Source organism: Littorina saxatilis, linkage group LG10 (assembly GCF_037325665.1).
Source record: "Littorina saxatilis isolate snail1 linkage group LG10, US_GU_Lsax_2.0, whole genome shotgun sequence".
In the NCBI taxonomy this organism is placed as follows: domain Eukaryota; kingdom Metazoa; phylum Mollusca; class Gastropoda; order Littorinimorpha; family Littorinidae; genus Littorina; species Littorina saxatilis.
The window spans coordinates 35,404,565-35,422,776 of NC_090254.1; the positions used below are offsets into that span (position 1 = coordinate 35,404,565).

The 18,212-nt window shown below is 41.3% G+C and overlaps 2 protein-coding genes across 3 annotated transcripts in view; both read left to right on the plus strand.

Moving 5' to 3' along the window:
- The window catches only part of LOC138978666 (coiled-coil domain-containing protein 150-like), a 29,688-nt gene extending 15,773 nt beyond the window's left edge, over window positions 1-13,915 (plus strand). The window contains exons 14-22 of one of the 2 annotated variants that reach the window (XM_070351460.1): window positions 195-389; window positions 1,058-1,126; window positions 2,009-2,170; window positions 5,866-5,952; window positions 8,066-8,145; window positions 8,480-8,588; window positions 8,977-9,123; window positions 10,583-10,630; window positions 13,549-13,915. In XM_070351460.1, the coding sequence (XP_070207561.1) occupies window positions 195-389; window positions 1,058-1,126; window positions 2,009-2,170; window positions 5,866-5,952; window positions 8,066-8,145; window positions 8,480-8,588; window positions 8,977-9,123; window positions 10,583-10,630; window positions 13,549-13,602 (951 nt within the window). In that variant the 3' untranslated portion in view covers window positions 13,603-13,915. The remainder of the gene's footprint in view (window positions 1-194; window positions 390-1,057; window positions 1,127-2,008; window positions 2,171-5,865; window positions 5,953-8,065; window positions 8,146-8,479; window positions 8,589-8,976; window positions 9,124-10,582; window positions 10,631-13,548) is intronic. The other variant, XM_070351461.1, reaches the window with a different exon arrangement.
- Window positions 13,625-15,217, plus strand: LOC138977851 (uncharacterized). Its single transcript, XM_070350458.1, has one exon. It carries the CDS (start codon window positions 13,625-13,627, stop codon window positions 15,215-15,217), a length of 1,593 nt encoding a protein of 530 aa, XP_070206559.1.
- Window positions 15,218-18,212: the final 2,995 nt, after the last annotated feature.

Consider the following 18,212-nt stretch of genomic DNA (forward strand, 5'->3'; position numbering starts at 1 on the left):
GACTCCCTCCCATTATTAAGACCCTGTTTTCTCAGACTTTCTGTTCACAACCTCTCTAAATTTACCTCCCAATTTAAGACTCCCTCCTTTTTAAGACCTGATTTTCTCAGATTTTTGTTAGGTCTTAAAAGGGGCTTTCACTGTACAGATACGTTTTTTCACATTCATCGGTCGACCTATGCTTCGCATTTCAGCTCAAGAAGTTGAACAACAATCTGTCCGCTCGTAATGGTGAGCTGGTGGCCACTAACACAGAACTTCGCCAGAGAGTGGGGGAGATGGAGAGAACCATCGGAGAGTTGCAGCACAAAGTGTCGGCACAGAAACACAAAGCAGACTACATGTACAAAGCCAAGAAACACGTGGAGGAAAACCTGGAGAGGATTAAGGTTTGTAGCTGTGTTTGTGTGTTCTAGCTTCTTGTTTTCCATTTCATGCTTTGTTGTGCAGGCACACACACCCACAGATATGCAGGCGTGCACACACACAAGCAAGCACGCACGCACACATACACGCACACACACACACACACAAACACACACACACACACACACACATACACACACACATACACACACACACACATATGCATGCACACACACACACAAACGCATGCAAGCACACATGCACGCACACACACACACACACACACACACGTATGTGCACAGGTACCCATATCCACAAACATATATGCAGGTGTGCACACACACAAGCAAGCACGCACTCACACACACACACACACACACACACACACACACACACACACACACACACACACACACACACACACACACAGTGACACGTATGTGCACAGGTACCCATATCCACACACATATATGATTGCTCGCACACACTCAAACTCTGAAGCTGACTACCGTACTTTTCGGTACTTGTAAAGAAAACATGTTAAGGATGCTAACCGACACATTAGAAATTGCAGGCTGCATATTTATACATCTTTTGGAGAGAAAAGTAAGATTGAAAACTTTGATCTTTTCCTAGTTACCTTGACTATATTATTGCGACATGACAAGTATTATTTTCCAATATGTTGCAGCAAATGCGTGAAGATATTGATGAGTTGGAACGCTTGAGGGATGAATACATGCAGAAGAACAAAGAACAGGTTGGTGAAAAAGCAAAGGAAGACAGGGTCTATAGCTGCTGGTTGCATCTTTCACTGCTTGTCTGATTTAGTCTGTGTCTTCCGTACCCTTAATTAAATTACATATTCTTACTCCGAATCACATAATAGCATTGACACACTTCGAGATGCCTAGGTCATGATAAAAGCTACCCGTCTAAGTGTAAGGGAAGCAACCCCAACTAAAAAAGTGACAGCACCAATGTACTTGCCACCCTGGGTTGCCTCCCATGTAGGGCACTACGTCACCATTGGCGCGTACCACGTCATACACCTCAATCGACTTCTATCACTTGAGACTGACGGTCGTGTTTTGGCTTTGCTCTGGCTGTTTTTTGTGTTTTCTTTGCAGTGTTGGTCTGTTTCAGTCCGTGGCCGCTGGTGTGCATGCATGGTTTTGTGTGTGTGTGTGTGGGTGTGGGTGTGGGTGTGGGGCTTGCTGGTTGTTGTTTTGTCGGTCTGGCTAGTTTGCTGGCTGTGTATCTGTATTCTGAAAATGTGTTTCTTAATTTGGCTAAATAAATGTGACACTGACAATCCATATTTTGAGCAGTGTGACATTTTCCTCTTCAGAGTGTCAAATACATTGACATCAAATCAGTGCATTGTCAGTTTCTCCTGTCGCCTCTCAGTAAAAGTGAGGGTCTTTTCTTTCTTCTAGTGCTTACTCTACACGCAGCATAAAAAGGGGGGGGGGAGGGGGGATGGCAGTCTTACATCATTACATCAGGATGTCTTAAAAGGGGGCGTCCCACTGTAGGAAAAAAATGAACTTGTAAGCTTGCAACAATCTACCATCTTTGCAATGTTTTTTCAAATTGGGTCTCACCATGCATAATTGACTTTTTTTTTATATATTCACAGGCTGAGACGATCACAATGTTCATGCAGCAGATGACGTCGCTGCAGGATGAGGTGCAGCAACTTGCCGCAGCGCAAATCAACACCGGACGTCTGCTGCAGATGAAAGAAGAAGCCTTGGACAAAGAAAGAAAGCTCAGGGAAGACCTGAAGAAAAGATACAGTGTACGTGTTGAATGGTATACAGTGGAACCCCCAATTTAACTTGTAAGACCCCCCCCCCCCTCCCTTTTACAACCATGGATTTTCAAATTTTCTTTCATGACCTCTGTAAAATTACCTCCACTTTAAGACTCCTTGTTTTTTTCAGACCTGATTTTCTCAGATTTTGTGAGTTCTTAAAAGGGGGTTCCACTGTAATTCTCTATCTTTTGGAGGGTATAGTGTGAGTGTTGTGGGCATGTACTGTTCTGTGTAATGAAGGACATTTTTTTCAATTTTTTTTGTTTACACAGGCAAACACGCTGAAGAGAGAGGGGTGATTTTGAATTTGGATGATTGCTATGACTGAAGACTTTAGCCATGAAACATGATGTGCCTATGACTGAAGACTTTAGCCATGAAACATAATGTGCCTATGCCTGAAGACTTTAGCCATGAAACATAATGTGCCTATGCCTAAGACTTTAGCCATGAAACATAATGTGCATATGCCTGAAAATTTTAGCCATGAAACATAATGTGCCTATGCCTGAAGACTTTAGCCATGAAACATAATGTGCCTATGCCTGAAGACTTTAGCCATGAAACATAATGTGCCTATGCCTGAAGACTTTAGCCATGAAACATAATGTGCCTATGCCTGAAGACTTTAGCCATGAAACATAATGTGCCTATGCCTGAAGACTTTAGCCATGAAACATAATGTGCCTATGCCTGAAGACTTTAGCCATGAAACATAATGTGCCTATGCCTGAAGACTTTAGCAATGAAACATAATGTGTCTATGCCTGAAGACTTTAGCCATGAAACATAATGTGCCTATGCCTGAAGACTTTAGCCATGAAACATAATGTGCCTATGCCTGAAGACTTTAGCCATGAAACATAATGTGCCTATGCCTGAAGACTTTAGCCATGAAACATAATGTGCCTATGCCTGAAGACTTTAGCCATGAAACATAATGTGCCTATGACTGAAGACTTTAGCCATGAAACATAATGTGCCTATGCCTGAAGACTTTAGCCATGAAACATAATGTGCCTATGCCTGAAGACTTTAGCCATGAAACATAATGTGCCTATGCCTGAAGACTTTAGCCATGAAACATAATGTGCCTATGCCTGAAGACTTTAGCCATGAAACATAATGTGCCTATGCCTGAAGACTTTAGCCATGAAACATAATGTGCCTATGCCTGAAGACTTTATCCATGAAACATAATGTGCCTATGACTGAAGACTTTAGCCATGAAACATAATTTGCCTATGCCTGAAGACTTTAGCCATGAAACATAATGTGCCTATGCCTGAAGACTTTAGCCATGAAACATAATGTGCCCATGCCTGAAGACTTTAGCCATGAAACATAATGTGCCTATGCCTGAAGACTTTAGCCATGAAACATAATGTGCCTATGCCTAAAGACTTTAGCCATGAAACATAATGTGCCTATGCCTGAAGACTTTAGCCATGAAACATAATGTGCCTATGACTGAAGACTTTAGCCATGAAACATAATGTGCCTATGCCTGAAGACTTTAGCCATGAAACATAATGTGCCTATGCCTGAAGACTTTAGCCATGAAACATAATGTGCCTATGCCTGAAGACTTTAGCCATGAAACATAATGTGCCTATGCCCGAAGACTTTAGCCATGAAACATAATGTGCCTATGCCTGAAGACTTTAGCCATGAAACATAATGTGCCTATGCCTGAAGACTTTAGCCATGAAACATAATGTGCCTATGCCTGAAGACTTCAGCCATGAAACATAATGTGCCTATGCCTGAAGACTTTAGCCATGAAATATAATGTGCCTATGCCTGAAGACTAGCCATGAAACATAATGTGCCTATGCCTGAAGACTTTAGCCATGAAACATAATGTGCCTATGCCTGAAGACTTTAGCCATGAAACATAATGTGCCTATGCCTGAAGACTTTAGCCATGAAACATAATGTGCCTATGCCTGAAGACTTTAGCCATGAAACATAATGTGCCTATGCCTGAAGACTTTAGCCATGAAACATAATGTGCCTATGCCTGAAGACTTTAGCCATGAAACATAATGTGCCTATGCCTGAAGACTTTAGCCATGAAACATAATGTGCCTATGCCTGAAGACTTTAGCCATGAAACATAATGTGCCTATGCCTGAAGACTTTAGCCATGAAACATAATGTGCCTATGCCTGAAGACTTTAGCCATGAAACATAATGTGCCTATGCCTGAAGACTTTAGCCATGAAACATAATGTGCCTATGCCTGAAGACTTTAGCCATGAAACATAATGTGCCTATGCCTGAAGACTTTAGCCATGAAACATAATGTGCCTATGCCTGAAGACTTTAGCCATGAAACATAATGTGCCTATGCCTGAAGACTTTAGCCATGAAACATAATGTGCCTATGCCTGAAGACTTTAGCCATGAAACATAATGTGCCTATGCCTGAAGACTTTAGCCATGAAACATAATGTGCCTATGCCTGAAGACTTTAGCCATGAAACATAATGTGCCTATGCCTGAAGACTTTAGCCATGAAACATAATGTGCCTATGCCTGAAGACTTTAGCCATGAAACATAATGTGCCTATGCCTTGCCTTAAGAACAGTGGAACCCCCCTTATAAGACCCCCCAAAATCTGAGAAAAGGATGGGGCCTTAAAATGGTGGTAAATTTACAGAGGTCGTGAACAGAAAATCTAAGACAACAGGGTCTTAAAACAGAGGCGGGGCGGGGATGTAGCTCCGTCGGTAGCGCGCTGGATTTGTATCCAGTTGGCCGCTGTCAGCATGAGTTCGTCCCCACGTTCGGCGAGAGATTTATTTCTCAGAGTCAACTTTGTGTGCAGACTCTCCTCGGTGTCCGAACACCCCCGTGTGTACACGCAAGCACAAGACCAAGTGCGCACGAAAAAGACCCTGTAATCCACGTCAGAGTTCGGTGGGTTATAGAAACACGAAAATACCCAGCATGCTTCCTCCGAAAACGGCGTATGGCTGCCTAAATGGCGGGGGTAAAAACCGGTCATACACGTAAAATTCCACTCGTGCAAAAAACACGAGTGTACGTGGGAGTTTCAGCCCACGAACGAAGAAGAAGAAGAAAACAGAGGTAATATTAAATTGGGGGTCTTAATAGGGGGCTTCCACTGTGCATGAATGTGAACAAGCACGCTGGTATGAAGTAACTAGGGCCAAGGTGTATACAGACCTGGGAACCCATACGATTTCGCCGTATTGTGTACGCATGATTGTCGAGAATACGATCAGTACGGTCAGTTGGAAAAAAAAATACGACCAGAAACATTCCTAGACTACTTTTCGTCACAAGCCCATCTCGAAGTCGATCTAGTATTTTGACACATGATTACAGTTTATGTCAGTAAACATTGAAAAAAAGCATTTGTTTTAAATGTGTAGGTAAACTTAGTTAATGGTGTGACGGACGCGTGTGAAGCATGCTTTAATCATGGATGTTCATTTGCTGTGTGGAGTACGCTCATTTTTCTGAAAATACACCAAGTTTGTTTGAGAATACTTGTTTGAGAAGTGCAAAACAGGGGTTCCCAGGTCTGTGTATATGGCTGCCTAAATGGAGGGTTAAAACGGCCATACACGTAAAAGCTGTGGGAGTTTCAGCCCATGAATTAAAAAAACAAAAGTGTTTTAACATTTTCACCATTTGTCATCAGGAAACCAAGAAGAGAGAGGATCACGTGTCAAAGCAAAAGCATGTGGCAGACGACAAGCTGAAAGAGGCGCACAACGAATCAGTGGAGGTTCTTTCTTTATTTGGTGTTTGACATCGTTTTCAACCACGAAGGTTATATCGCGACGGGGAAAGGGGGAGATGGGATAGAGCCACTTGTCAATTGTTTCTTGTTCACAAAAGCACTAATCAAAAATTTGCTCCAGGGGCTAGCAACGTAGTACAATGTATTGCCTTACTGGGAGAATGCAAGTTTCCAGTACAAAGGACTTAACATTTCTTACATACTGCTTGACTAAAATCTTTACAAAAATGGACTATATTCTATACAAGAAACACTTAACAAGGGTAAAAGGAGAAACAGAATCCGTTAGTCGCCTCTTACGACATGCTGGGGAGCATCGGGTAAATTCTTCCCCCTAACCCGCGGGGGGGTATCAGTGGAGGTGGGTTGAAAACAATATGAATGGAAAAAAAGCTGTTGCTTATTGTAAATTCCATTGAAGCTTTTGGTGTGAGACAACTATACGCTGGTGAAACAATAGTTTTACAATCATCCTGCTACAACGAACACTCAAGGTACCCAACAATAGTGGTCGTTATAGATAGGTTATTGCAATGGAAAGGTGAATCTTATGAGAAAAACTTTTCTGGATCATGGTTATTCAATGAAAACTTGGATTGGATATGGATTTAACATCTTACTGCTTTTCATCCTAGAATTTAAAACCCCCATCAGAAATAATTTTTCACATAAATTATATATATATTTTATAAACTTATGACAATGAAAGATGTAATTATGGATTACCGTACTAAGTTCTGTGTAGTGGATGAATCTTTCGCAATCTGATTCGGTAGAAAGTGGAAGCAGGATCAAAGTTTTCAGTTCCAGCAACTATTCATTGTGAGATTACTATCATGGTAAGTGTCATTACTTTAACCCATGTTGGACAGGAGTGGCCACACTTCTGTATGGCACCTCATTTAAAGGCTGGCTAAAAATGAATAAAGTAGTAGTGTCACAAACAGCTACGCTGTACCTGTACACTTGTGCGTTGTTGATTAGTAACTTACAAGGATGGTGGAAGAGATCATAATTTTAAGTTGAATGAATACAAACCCGTTACATGTACTAAGTGATGTAATGACTTTCTGAGTTATCTCAGAAACCATCTGGTAAGAATTAAGTGAAAAATGAACAATTTAGGATCATCATCTCTGTCATCATTGGTGTCAATATTCTCAGCATCATCACATTCAATAACAAGTCGCGTAAGGCGAAAACACAACATTTAGTCAAGTAGCTGTCGAACTCACAGAATGAAACTAAACGCAATGCAACGCAGCAAGACCGTATACTCGTAGCATCGTCAGTCCACCGCGCACGGCAAAGGCAGTGAAATTGACAGGAAGAGCTGGGTAGTACTTGCGCTGAGAAGGATAGCACGCTTTTCTGTACCTCTCTTTGTTTTAACTTTCTGAGCGTGTTTTTAATCCAAACATATCATATCTATATGTTTTTGGAATCAGGAACCGACAAGGAATAAGATGAAAGTGTTTTTAAATTGATTTCAAAAATTTAATTTTGATAATAATTTTTATATATTTAATTTTCAGAGCTTGTTTTTAATCCGAATATAACATATTTATATGTTTTTGGAATCAGCAAATGATGGAGAATAAGATGAACGTAAATTTGGATCATTTTAGAAAAAAATAATTTTTTTTACAATTTTCAGATTTTTAATGACCAAAGTCATTAACTAATTTTTAAGCCATCAAGCTGAAATGCAATACCGAAGTCCGGGCTTCGTCGAAGACTACTTGACCAAAATTTCAACCAATTTGGTTAAAAAATGAGAGCGTGACAGTGCCGCCTCAACTTTCACGAAAAGCCGGATATGACGTCATCAAAGACATTAATCAAAAAAATGAAAAAAACGTTCGGGGATATCATACCCAGGAACTCTCATGTCAAATTTCATAAAGATCGGTCCAGTAGTTTGGTCTGAATCGCTCTACACGCACGCACACACGCACGCACACACGCACACACATACACCACGACCCTCGTTTCGATTCCCCCTCGATGTTAAAACATTTAGTCAAAACTTGACTAAATGTAACTACTCGTACATAAAAATTGACATGAGACGTCAAGGTTTGTGTGTGTTTTTCAGATTTCTAAGAACTTGATGGATGCACATGAGTGGTTCAAGGGAAAGTTTGAGAAATTACAGGATGAGCTTGCAGACTCCAGGTAATCATGTCATCTGCCTGGTCTTATGTGTCTTTACTGTGATACCGCCAGCATGTGTGTGTTGAATTAACCTGTGAATTCATGCCTTGAGACAGACAATTTGTTTTTGTTTTAAGATTCTTGTTTTCGTCCATGTGTGTGTGTGTGTGTGTGTATGGGTGTGTGTGTGTGTGTGCATGCGTGCATGCGTCCGAGCGAGCATTTGTATGTGTGTGTGTGTGTGTGTGTGTATGCATGTCTGCGCCTACTCACATGCAACAATTAAGTTTTTGTGTGGGTTTTGTTTGTGTGAAGAGATGCCAGCAAAATCAGACATCTGTTTCTTTCTTCCCAGGGCTGCCCAAGCAAAATTGCAGGAGGTTAACACGTACCAACAGCAACAACTTCTTGTGGAGAAATCCCACGCACAGCAGGCTGCGGAACGCGCCAAAGAAATGATCAAGGTACAAAGAAACCCTACCTTTTAAGACCTCAACAAATCTGAGAAAATCAGGTCTTAAAAAGGAGGGAGTCTTTAAATACCCCCGCGGGTTAAGGGGAAGAATTTACCCGATGCTCCCCAGCATGTCGTAAGAGGCGACTAACGGATTCTGTTTCTCCTTTTACCCTTGTGAAGTGTTTCTTGTATAGAATATAGTCCATTTTTGTAAAGATTTTAGTCAAGCAGTATGTAAGAAATGTTAAGTCCTTTGTACTGGAAACTTGCATTCTCCCAGAAAGGTCATATATTGTACTACGTTGCAAGCCCCTGGAGCAAATTTTTGATTAGTGCTTTTGTGAACAAGAAACAATTGACAAGTGGCAAACTATGACGAAGTGGTGTCTTATCAGGCCAGTCGCCAAACCATCGGCAAGCTGGCGGATTATACAGAGCAGGCGGACTATGACACGAAGCGACAGCTGGCGGACTTGAGGGCAGAGATGGCGAGGGAGAAAGTCCGTGCTTCACACATCGAGGACAATTACCGTGGCCTCAAAGTAAGGCACACAAGCCCTGTAGTTGAACGCTTACATACATGTATCCATCTTTGCTCTGAGTTTGCAACCAGTGTCATTTCCTGCATATTAGATGTAGGTGCTTTTATGGTGCAGTGGAAACTGGCTTAAAGGTGGTCGTCTACATTTTTGCTTTTTTTCAATAATCTTATGGTTAGATTTCGCTAAAAAGTTATGTCAGATGATGAATGAACCATGGGGAAAAAAGTTATAGAAAAGAAAATATATGTAAAAAAAGATTTTCTTTTTAGGTAGCGTGACTCACACTTCCAATATTTTGTTTTCTGTTTGCTGAGAACATGTGCTTTGCCTAAAAATACTGACCAATCAAATTCATGTCACTATGCTTATAGCCACGCCCAAACAAGTGCAGCAACAGTTTGACACTGGAGCGCTGTCCACGCTTTTTTTTAAACGCACGAAATGCACGGAATTTGAGAGGAGTTTTGCGCTTGGCATTTTCCAAATAAGGATATCCTACTATGAGTACTACGCTGGAATACTACAATGAATTTTCAAACGGCTACACTGGCTTTGTCTTTCCTGATCGAAAGGGGGTGTATTGTTGATACTTGTAGATAATAGACTCTGCATTTTAATGGTCAAATGGCGATTTCGGTATAAAAATGTAGACGAGGACCTTTAAAAGCGGTCCCTAATTGAGCCATAAGTCAACTTCACAGTATTTTTACCGAAAACTCAGTGCTAAAGCTTCCTGACGCCAGCTTTGTGAAGTCCACTTTGCCCAGTTAAGGACAGGCTTAAAGGTCAAGCTTATCTCTTTGTGGAAAGGTCCATGGTGTTATTTATGTTAGTAAATGTGTGTTGCTTTCATTAATTCATTGCTGTGTTGTTTGCTGTAACATATATATATATTACACACACAAAAATGCTTTCCGTGTTTGTTTTATAATGCGCTTTGTGTGTGTTTGCATGCTACTTTTCATTTTGTGTCTGGATTTATTCTGACATTAAGATATTGGGGGCAGATTTGAGTAAATATTCATGTATATTGCATGTCTTGTGAAATTTATTTTCATTACTCATTTTTTAATCTGAACCTGGGCACTTTCCTAACATTGGTATTGGTGCAACAAGCTCATGGCAACTTAAAATGGAGAAGCAATAGACAGATTGAAGAAAAGGAGGGCAGAGAGCTAGGATGACATACACAGCTTGAGGAGAATTATTGTTCAATTATATCTTTGAAAAAAAGGGGGGGGGGGGGGAGGGTTTGGTAGGATGGATGTGCTTTGAGGAAGGGTAACCAAGTTAAAGAAGTGTAAATTACTTTACAAATTAATTGACCTATTCTCTGCTCTCTTCACAAGTCACATACAACCACTCTCTCTCTCTCTCTCCGTGGCTATGGAACAAGCTTTCTACGTAATTATAGCCGCCTTTATGTAAACACGCTGTCTGTTTGTTTGTATCTCGACAGTTTAGACTTGTATCTCTGGTACTCTGGGGTCAATTGAGCTCAAATTTGGTGAGTAGCTTGGAAATGTGGGGCGTATGGTGTGTGAAAAAAATTACGTTCCTAACGGTAGGCAAACGGAAGATATTAGCTTTGCACGGAAGATATTAGCTTTGCACGGAAGATATTAGCTTTGCACGCTTTTGGCACCCTCTAAAGGCGGCTGATTAAAGATTTCGCATGAGGACGCGCATCTCAACCTAACACTTGACGTCGAAGAAATGTGCCAAGTGAGACCTAAAACCTTTATACACGAAGCATGGAAGCTTTTACAAAGCATGGGTGTGTACACTAGTCAGATAACATTTTTTAATTCGTTTCAGTTGTTGTCAAAGACGTTTTCAATTAAAAGTGAACGTGTACGTCAACGCGTACGTCTGGGGGTTGAAACATCGTCCCGCGGCGGTCAGAATGCGTGCAGGGGATTTTATTTACTCTAAGAGAAACTATATCTCAAGAGTACACTATAGCTCAATCGGTGAGAGTGCTCATGTGGAAAGGCGAAGGTGCCGGGTTCGACCCGCCGCAGGGCCGGAACATTTTTTAGTTTATCCCAGCGAAGCTGGAGGTATCCCACAAATGCTATACTGGAATCGACTTGTGTGTGTGGGTGTGTAAGAAAGAGAGAAAGCGGCTGTGTCGTGAGTGTGCGTGTGCGTGAGTGTGTTTGTGAGTTTGTGTGTATGTTTGTGTGTGTATGAGTGTGTTTGTTTGTAAAGGTGTGTGTGTCCGTCTGATTATATGTGCGCATGAGTGTGTGTTTTTTGTGTATTAAGTTTCTGTGAGTGAGTGAGTGAGTGTGTGTGAGTGAGTACGTGTGAGTGAGCGTGTGTGAATGAGTGCGTGTGTGTGTGTGTGTGTCTTTGTGCGTATGAGTGTGTTTCGTGTGTATGAGATTTGTGTAAGTCAATGAGTGTGTATGTGTGTGTTTGTGTGTGACTTGGGGTGTCAGTGTATATATGTGTGTGTGTGTGTAGAGCGATTCAGAGAAAACTACTGGACCAATCTTCTTGAAATTTCACATGAGAGTTCCTGGGTATGTTATCCCCCGACATTTTTTTTCATTTGTTCGATAAATTTCTTTGATGACGTAATATCCATCTTTTAGTAAAAGTTGAGCCCGCACTGTCACGCCCTCATTTTTGAACCAAATAATTATTGATTGAAATTTTGGTCAAGCAATCTTCGACGAAGTCCGGACTTTGGTATTGCATTTCAGCTTGGAGGCTTAAAAATTAATTAATGAGTTTGGTAATTAAAAATCAGAAAATTGTAATTAAAATTATTTTTGTATGAAACGATCCAAAAACAATTCCATTTTACTGCCTTTTCCACGAGCGGGTGACTGACGATGCTATACGGTCTTGGTGAAAAAATGCAGTGCGTTCAGTTTCATTCTGTGAGTTCGACAGCTTGACTAAAAGTAGTAATTTCGCCTCACGCGACTTGTTTTCTTTATTTTTTTGCACTCTGTTATGATATCTTGGTACAAGCGGATTTTCTTCTACCGTTGAATATTTATTTTATCTTCCCCTCTCTGTCGGTGAATACTATATTTCTCTTTCTTTCTCTCTCTCTCTCTCTCTCTCTCTCTCTCTCTCAGGTCACAGGTCAACTGTTTGTGCAGACCCAGAAACGGTATCCATGTCCCACCCCCGTGTCACCACGGCCACGGGGCGGCTATCTTGACCCGTTAAGGTTAATGCTTGTTAATTTCATTTTCAATCACTGTGTCAGTCTCGCTTGTGTCTGTCCACTTAAAAGACTGCTGGGTTGATGATCAGTGACTATCATATTGTTATGTCACAATTAAACGTTTTTATAATGTACCTTGCTTGTTTTTTATATTTAGTCAAGTTTTGACTAAATATTTTAACATCGAGGGGGAATCGAAACGAGGGTCGTGGTGTATGTGCGTGTGTGTGTGTGTGTGTGTGTGTGTGTGTGTGTGTGTGTGTGTGTGTGTCTGTGTGTGTGTGTGTGTGTGTAGAGCGATTCAGACTAAACTACTGGACCGATCTTTATGAAATTTGACATGAGAGTTCCTGGGTATGAAATCCCCGAACGTTTTTTTCATTTTTTTGATAAATGTCTTTGATGACGTCATATCCGGCTTTTCGTGAAAGTTGAGGCGGCACTGTCACGCCCTCATTTTTCAACCAAATTGGTTGAAATTTTGGTCAAGTAATCTTCGACAAAGCCCGGACTTCGGTATTGCATTTCAGCTTGGTGGCTTAAAAATTAATTGATGACTTTGGTCATTAAAAATCGGAAAATTGTAAAAAAAATTAAAAATTTATAAAACGATCCAAATTTACGTTTATCTTATTTTCCATCATTTGCTGATTCCAAAAACATATAAATATGTTATATTCGGATTAAAAACAAGCTCTGAAAATTAAATATATAAAAATTATTATCAAAATTAAATTGTCCAAATCAATTTAAAAACACTTTCATCTTATTCCTTGTCGGTTCCTGATTCCACAAACATATAGATATGATATGTTTGGATTAAAAACACGCTCAGAAAGTTAAAACAAAGAGAGGTACAGAAAAGCGTGCTATCCTTCTTAGCGCAACTACTACCCTGCTCTTCTTGTCAATTTCACTGCCTTTGCCATGAGCGGTGGCCTGACGATGCTACGAGTAAAATGGCATTGCGTTCAGTTTCATTCTGTGAGTTCGACAGCTACTTGACTAAATATTGTATTTTCGCCTTACGCGACTTGTTTATTCTAAAGAAGTGTAAGGATAATGGTACAATGTAATCATAAGAAATGCTTTTGGTTTGAAAAGAGGGTTTGTCCTTTAGTTCCCCCCACACACCCCCACCCATAATATCTGTTTATTGTAAAGCCAGTAAAAAAAAGGGTGACAGATTGCGTGAAAATATTATGAGTCATTAACTTGCATGTTGTTGGTTGCAGGATGCGGTTGTGAAGGTGCCTACATCTAACGTCAAAAGGAACTCGCATCGATGAAACAGTGAGGCTACAGGTGTCTATGCATCTAACGTCAGATGGAACTCGCATCGATGAAACAGTGAGGCGTCAGGTGTCTATGCATCTAATGTCAAAAGGAACTCGCATCGATGAAACAGTGAGGCTACAGGTGTCTATGCATCTAATGTCAAAAGAAACTCGCATCGATGAAACAGTGAGGCGTCAGGTGTCTATGCATCTAATGTCAAAAGGAACTCGCATCGATGAAACAGTGAGGCTACAGGTGTCTATGCATCTAATGTCAAAAGGAACTCGCATCGATGAAACAGTGAGGCTACAGGTGTCTATGCATCTAACGTCAAAAGGAACTCGCATCGATGAAACAGTGAGGCTACAGGTGTCTATGCATCTAATGTCAAAAGGAACTCGCATCGATGAAACAGTGAGGCTACAGGTGTCTATGCATCTAACGTCAAAAGGAACTCGCATCGATGAAACAGTGAGGCTACAGGTGTCTATGCATCTAATGTCAAAAGGAACTCGCATCGATGAAACAGTGAGGCGTCAGGTGTCTATGCATCTAATGTCAAAAGGAACTCGCATCGATGAAACAGTGAGGCTACAGGTGTCTATGCATCTAACGTCAAAAGGAACTCGCATCGATGAAACAGTGAGGCTACAGGTGTCTATGCATCTAATGTCAAAAGGAACTCGCATCGATGAAACAGTGAGGCGTCAGGTGTCTATGCATCTAATGTCAAAAGGAACTCGCATCGATGAAACAGTGAGGCTACAGGTGTCTATGCATCTAACGTCAGATGGAACTCGCATCGATGAAACAGTGAGGCGTCAGGTGTCTATGCATCTAATGTCAAAAGGAACTCGCATCGATGAAACAGTGAGGCTACAGGTGTCTATGCATCTAATGTCAAAAGAAACTCGCATCGATGAAACAGTGAGGCGTCAGGTGTCTATGCATCTAATGTCAAAAGGAACTCGCATCGATGAAACAGTGAGGCTACAGGTGTCTATGCATCTAATGTCAAAAGGAACTCGCATCGATGAAACAGTGAGGCGTCAGGTGTCTATGCATCTAATGTCAAAAGGAACTCGCATCGATGAAACAGTGAGGCTACAGGTGTCTATGCATCTAACGTCAAAAGGAACTCGCATCGATGAAACAGTGAGGCTACAGGTGTCTATGCATCTAATGTCAAAAGGAACTCGCATCGATGAAACAGTGAGGCTACAGGTGTCTATGCATCTAACGTCAAAAGGAACTCGCATCGATGAAACAGTGAGGCGTCAGGTGTCTATGCATCTAATGTCAAAAGGAACTCGCATCGATGAAACAGTGAGGCTACAGGTGTCTATGCATCTAATGTCAAAAGGAACTCGCATCGATGAAACAGTGAGGCGTCAGGTGTCTATGCATCTAATGTCAAAAGGAACTCGCATCAATGAAACAGTGAGGCTACAGGTGTCTATGCATCTAATGTCAAAAGGAACTCGCATCGATGAAACAGTGAGGCTACAGGTGTCTATGCATCTAACGTCAAAAGGAACTCGCATCGATGAAACAGTGAGGAGTCAGGCAAATGGTGCGGTCAGTTCTGCTGCGTACAAAGTGAAAGACATTCCCAATGACTGCTGATATTGCAGTTTGGTTAGACATTGCCGAGTGCTGATAATGAAGATATTATCACAAATAAAAGACTGAAATGTTCAGAGGAGATGCAGAAGAGAACAACAAATGCAGACAGAAAGGGCTGGCTGTCTCAATTAAGCCTGACAAAGGCTAACTAATACAGACAGAAAGGGATGGCTGTCTCAAGCCTGACAAAGGCTAACTAATGCAGACAGAAAGGGCTGGCTGTCTCAAGCCTGACAAAGGCTAACTAATGCAGACAGAAAGGGCTGGCTGTCTCAAGCCTCACAAAGGCTAACTAATACAGACAGAAAGGGATGGCTGTCTCAAGCCTGACAAAGGCTAACTAATGCAGACAGAAAGGGCTGGCTGTCTCAAGCCTGACAAAGGCTAACTCTTAATCCAGGAAAGAAAATATTTACACAGCATGGATTTTTGGTTCCAGGCTATTTAACGGTCAGTGTGAAAAGCTCACATTACACAAGTTACTGATAGTACAATAGTCTATAGAACTGTTTATCTTGAGTATTCCATTAATCAAATGTATATCGAGTTATTTCCCTTGTATGTAATGTACAACACCTGCTTTCTTTTATAAAAAATTATCCTCTCGTCAAGGAAGATATTGATGAACAAACATTCCACCCAGCCCCAGTCAAGACCTGATATTCATTTGTGGAATATTCTTATCTGTGATAAACATTTTTGTCCTAATGACCTACTTAGATCTGTGATACCATGTACATCTTGCCAAATGAAGTCTCAAGGGCAACCTCATAATTTTAGACAAATCAGAATGCAAACGAGTTCACTCTCAATGAAAGAGGAAGGTGTTGTCTACCAGGCTGAGGTATGCATTACAGTGGTAACTATGATGTGAGGCCCCTCCAATGAGAGAACACCTCTCTTGAAAGGACACCTTATGTTGCCCTTTCACCTATTTTGACCAAAATGTACCTGCCATGAAAATTCACCTGCAATGTGGGGTCACTATGGCGCCATGGGGTGTCCTTTCATGTCTTAGCACTCCTCCGAAAACGGCGTATGGCTGCCTAAATGGCGGGGTAAAAAACGGTCATACACGTGAAATTCCACTCGTGCAAAAAACACGTGTACGTGGGAGTTTCAGCCCACGAACGCAGAAGAAGAAGATGTCTTAGCATATAACCACGTCATGTCCCAAATAGACACTAGTTCTGGGGACAGAACTATTAAGTTAGCACATGGCATAGGTGTCCTTTCATGGCAGACATGCACCACTGTATGACACCTCTCGGAGAATAGAGTGCTTGGTAGCATCCAATGCTACTACAGTGGTACCCGTGATGTGAGGCTCCTCCGATGAGAGAATACTTCTCATGAAAGGACACCTGTTGTATAATTTTCTATTATCTCTACCAAAATTAACCTGTCATCTTTTCTTCTGCGTTCGTGGGCTGAAACTCCCACGTACACTCGTGTTTTTTGCACGAGTGGAATTGTACGTGTATGACCGTTTTTTTACCCTGCCATTAAGGCAGCCATACGCCGTTTTCGGAGGAAGCATGCTGGGTATTTTCGTGTTTCTATAACCCACCGAACTCTGACATAGATTACAGGATCTTTTTCGTGCGCACTTGGTCTTGTGCTTGCGTGTACACACGAAGGGGGATAAGTCACTAGCAGGTCTGCACATAAGTTGACCTGGGAGATCGAAAAAATCTCCACACTTAACCCACCAGGCGGCCGCGGCCGGGATTCGAACCCTCGACCTTCCGATTAAGAGGCCGACGTCTTACCACCCCGCCCGTCTTAACCTGTCATGACATTGATCGACAGGCCACGTGCAATGTAGGGACACGTGTTTGCCTGGTCCCAAAGGTGTCTTTTCATTGTAGGTACCACTGTACTCCATAAGAACAGTACATGCGCAGAAAATGCATAGAAGAGATGTGTCACAATTAGTTTCAATCATTTCATCTTATGCAGATTTATCTACATTTTTGAGTCACTTGAGAAAAAGTGACTCTATGTAATCGGTCAGTGTTAGTCTGTCCGGCCGGCCGTCCGTCCGTAGACACCACCTTAACGTTGGACTTTTCTCGGAAACTATCAAAGCGATCGGGCTCATATTTTGTTTAGTCGTGACCTCCAATGACCTCTACACTTTAACGATGGTTTCGTTGACCTTTGACCTTTTTCAAGGTCACAGGTCAGCGTCAAAGGAAAAATTAGACATTTTATATCTTTGACAAAGTTCATCGGATGTGATTGAAACTTTGTAGGATTATTCTTTACATCAAAGTATTTACATCTATAGCCTTTTACGAATGTTATCAGAAAAACAAGGGAGATAACTAGCCTTTTCTGTTTGGCAACACACAACTTAACGTTGGGCTTTTCTCGGAAACTATAAAAGTGACCGGGCTCAAATTTTATGTGAACGTGACTCATTGTGTTGTGAATAGCAATTTCTTCCTGTCCATCTGATGCCTCATATAATATTCAGAACTGCGAAAGTGACTCGATCGAGCGTTTGCTCTTCTTGTTTCAAGTGGGTCCCACGGTAGGGATAATGAACAAAGGCGTTCCTTTCCGTAGGGACCATTTTCATTCATCTGCATTTAAGCTTAAAGTCCAAAGTGTACAGTTTCATATTATTCTCAGGAAAATCCAAGCAATATTATTATTTGTATGCTAATGTGTGTGTGTGTGTTCGCTTCATGTTGTTATGAAATAAATACAAGCATTGTATGCAATGGAGTCTTTGTTCTCTGTATAAACATGTATCTGGTCAAGAGCAGTGGAGGAGAAGGCATAAAGACAGAAGACTGTTTGGCTATCTGTGTTTCAGATCAATATCTCCAGTCTGGACAATAAATACCTTGTCAGTAGTGCAAGTTGCACTTTCAACTTATTTTTATTTTGAATGGTTTAATAAGTGCGTCGGCTATGTATCTTTGAATTTTGTATGGCATATTATATAGTGATACGGGCGAGTGCTTGCGGGGTGAAGGTAGGC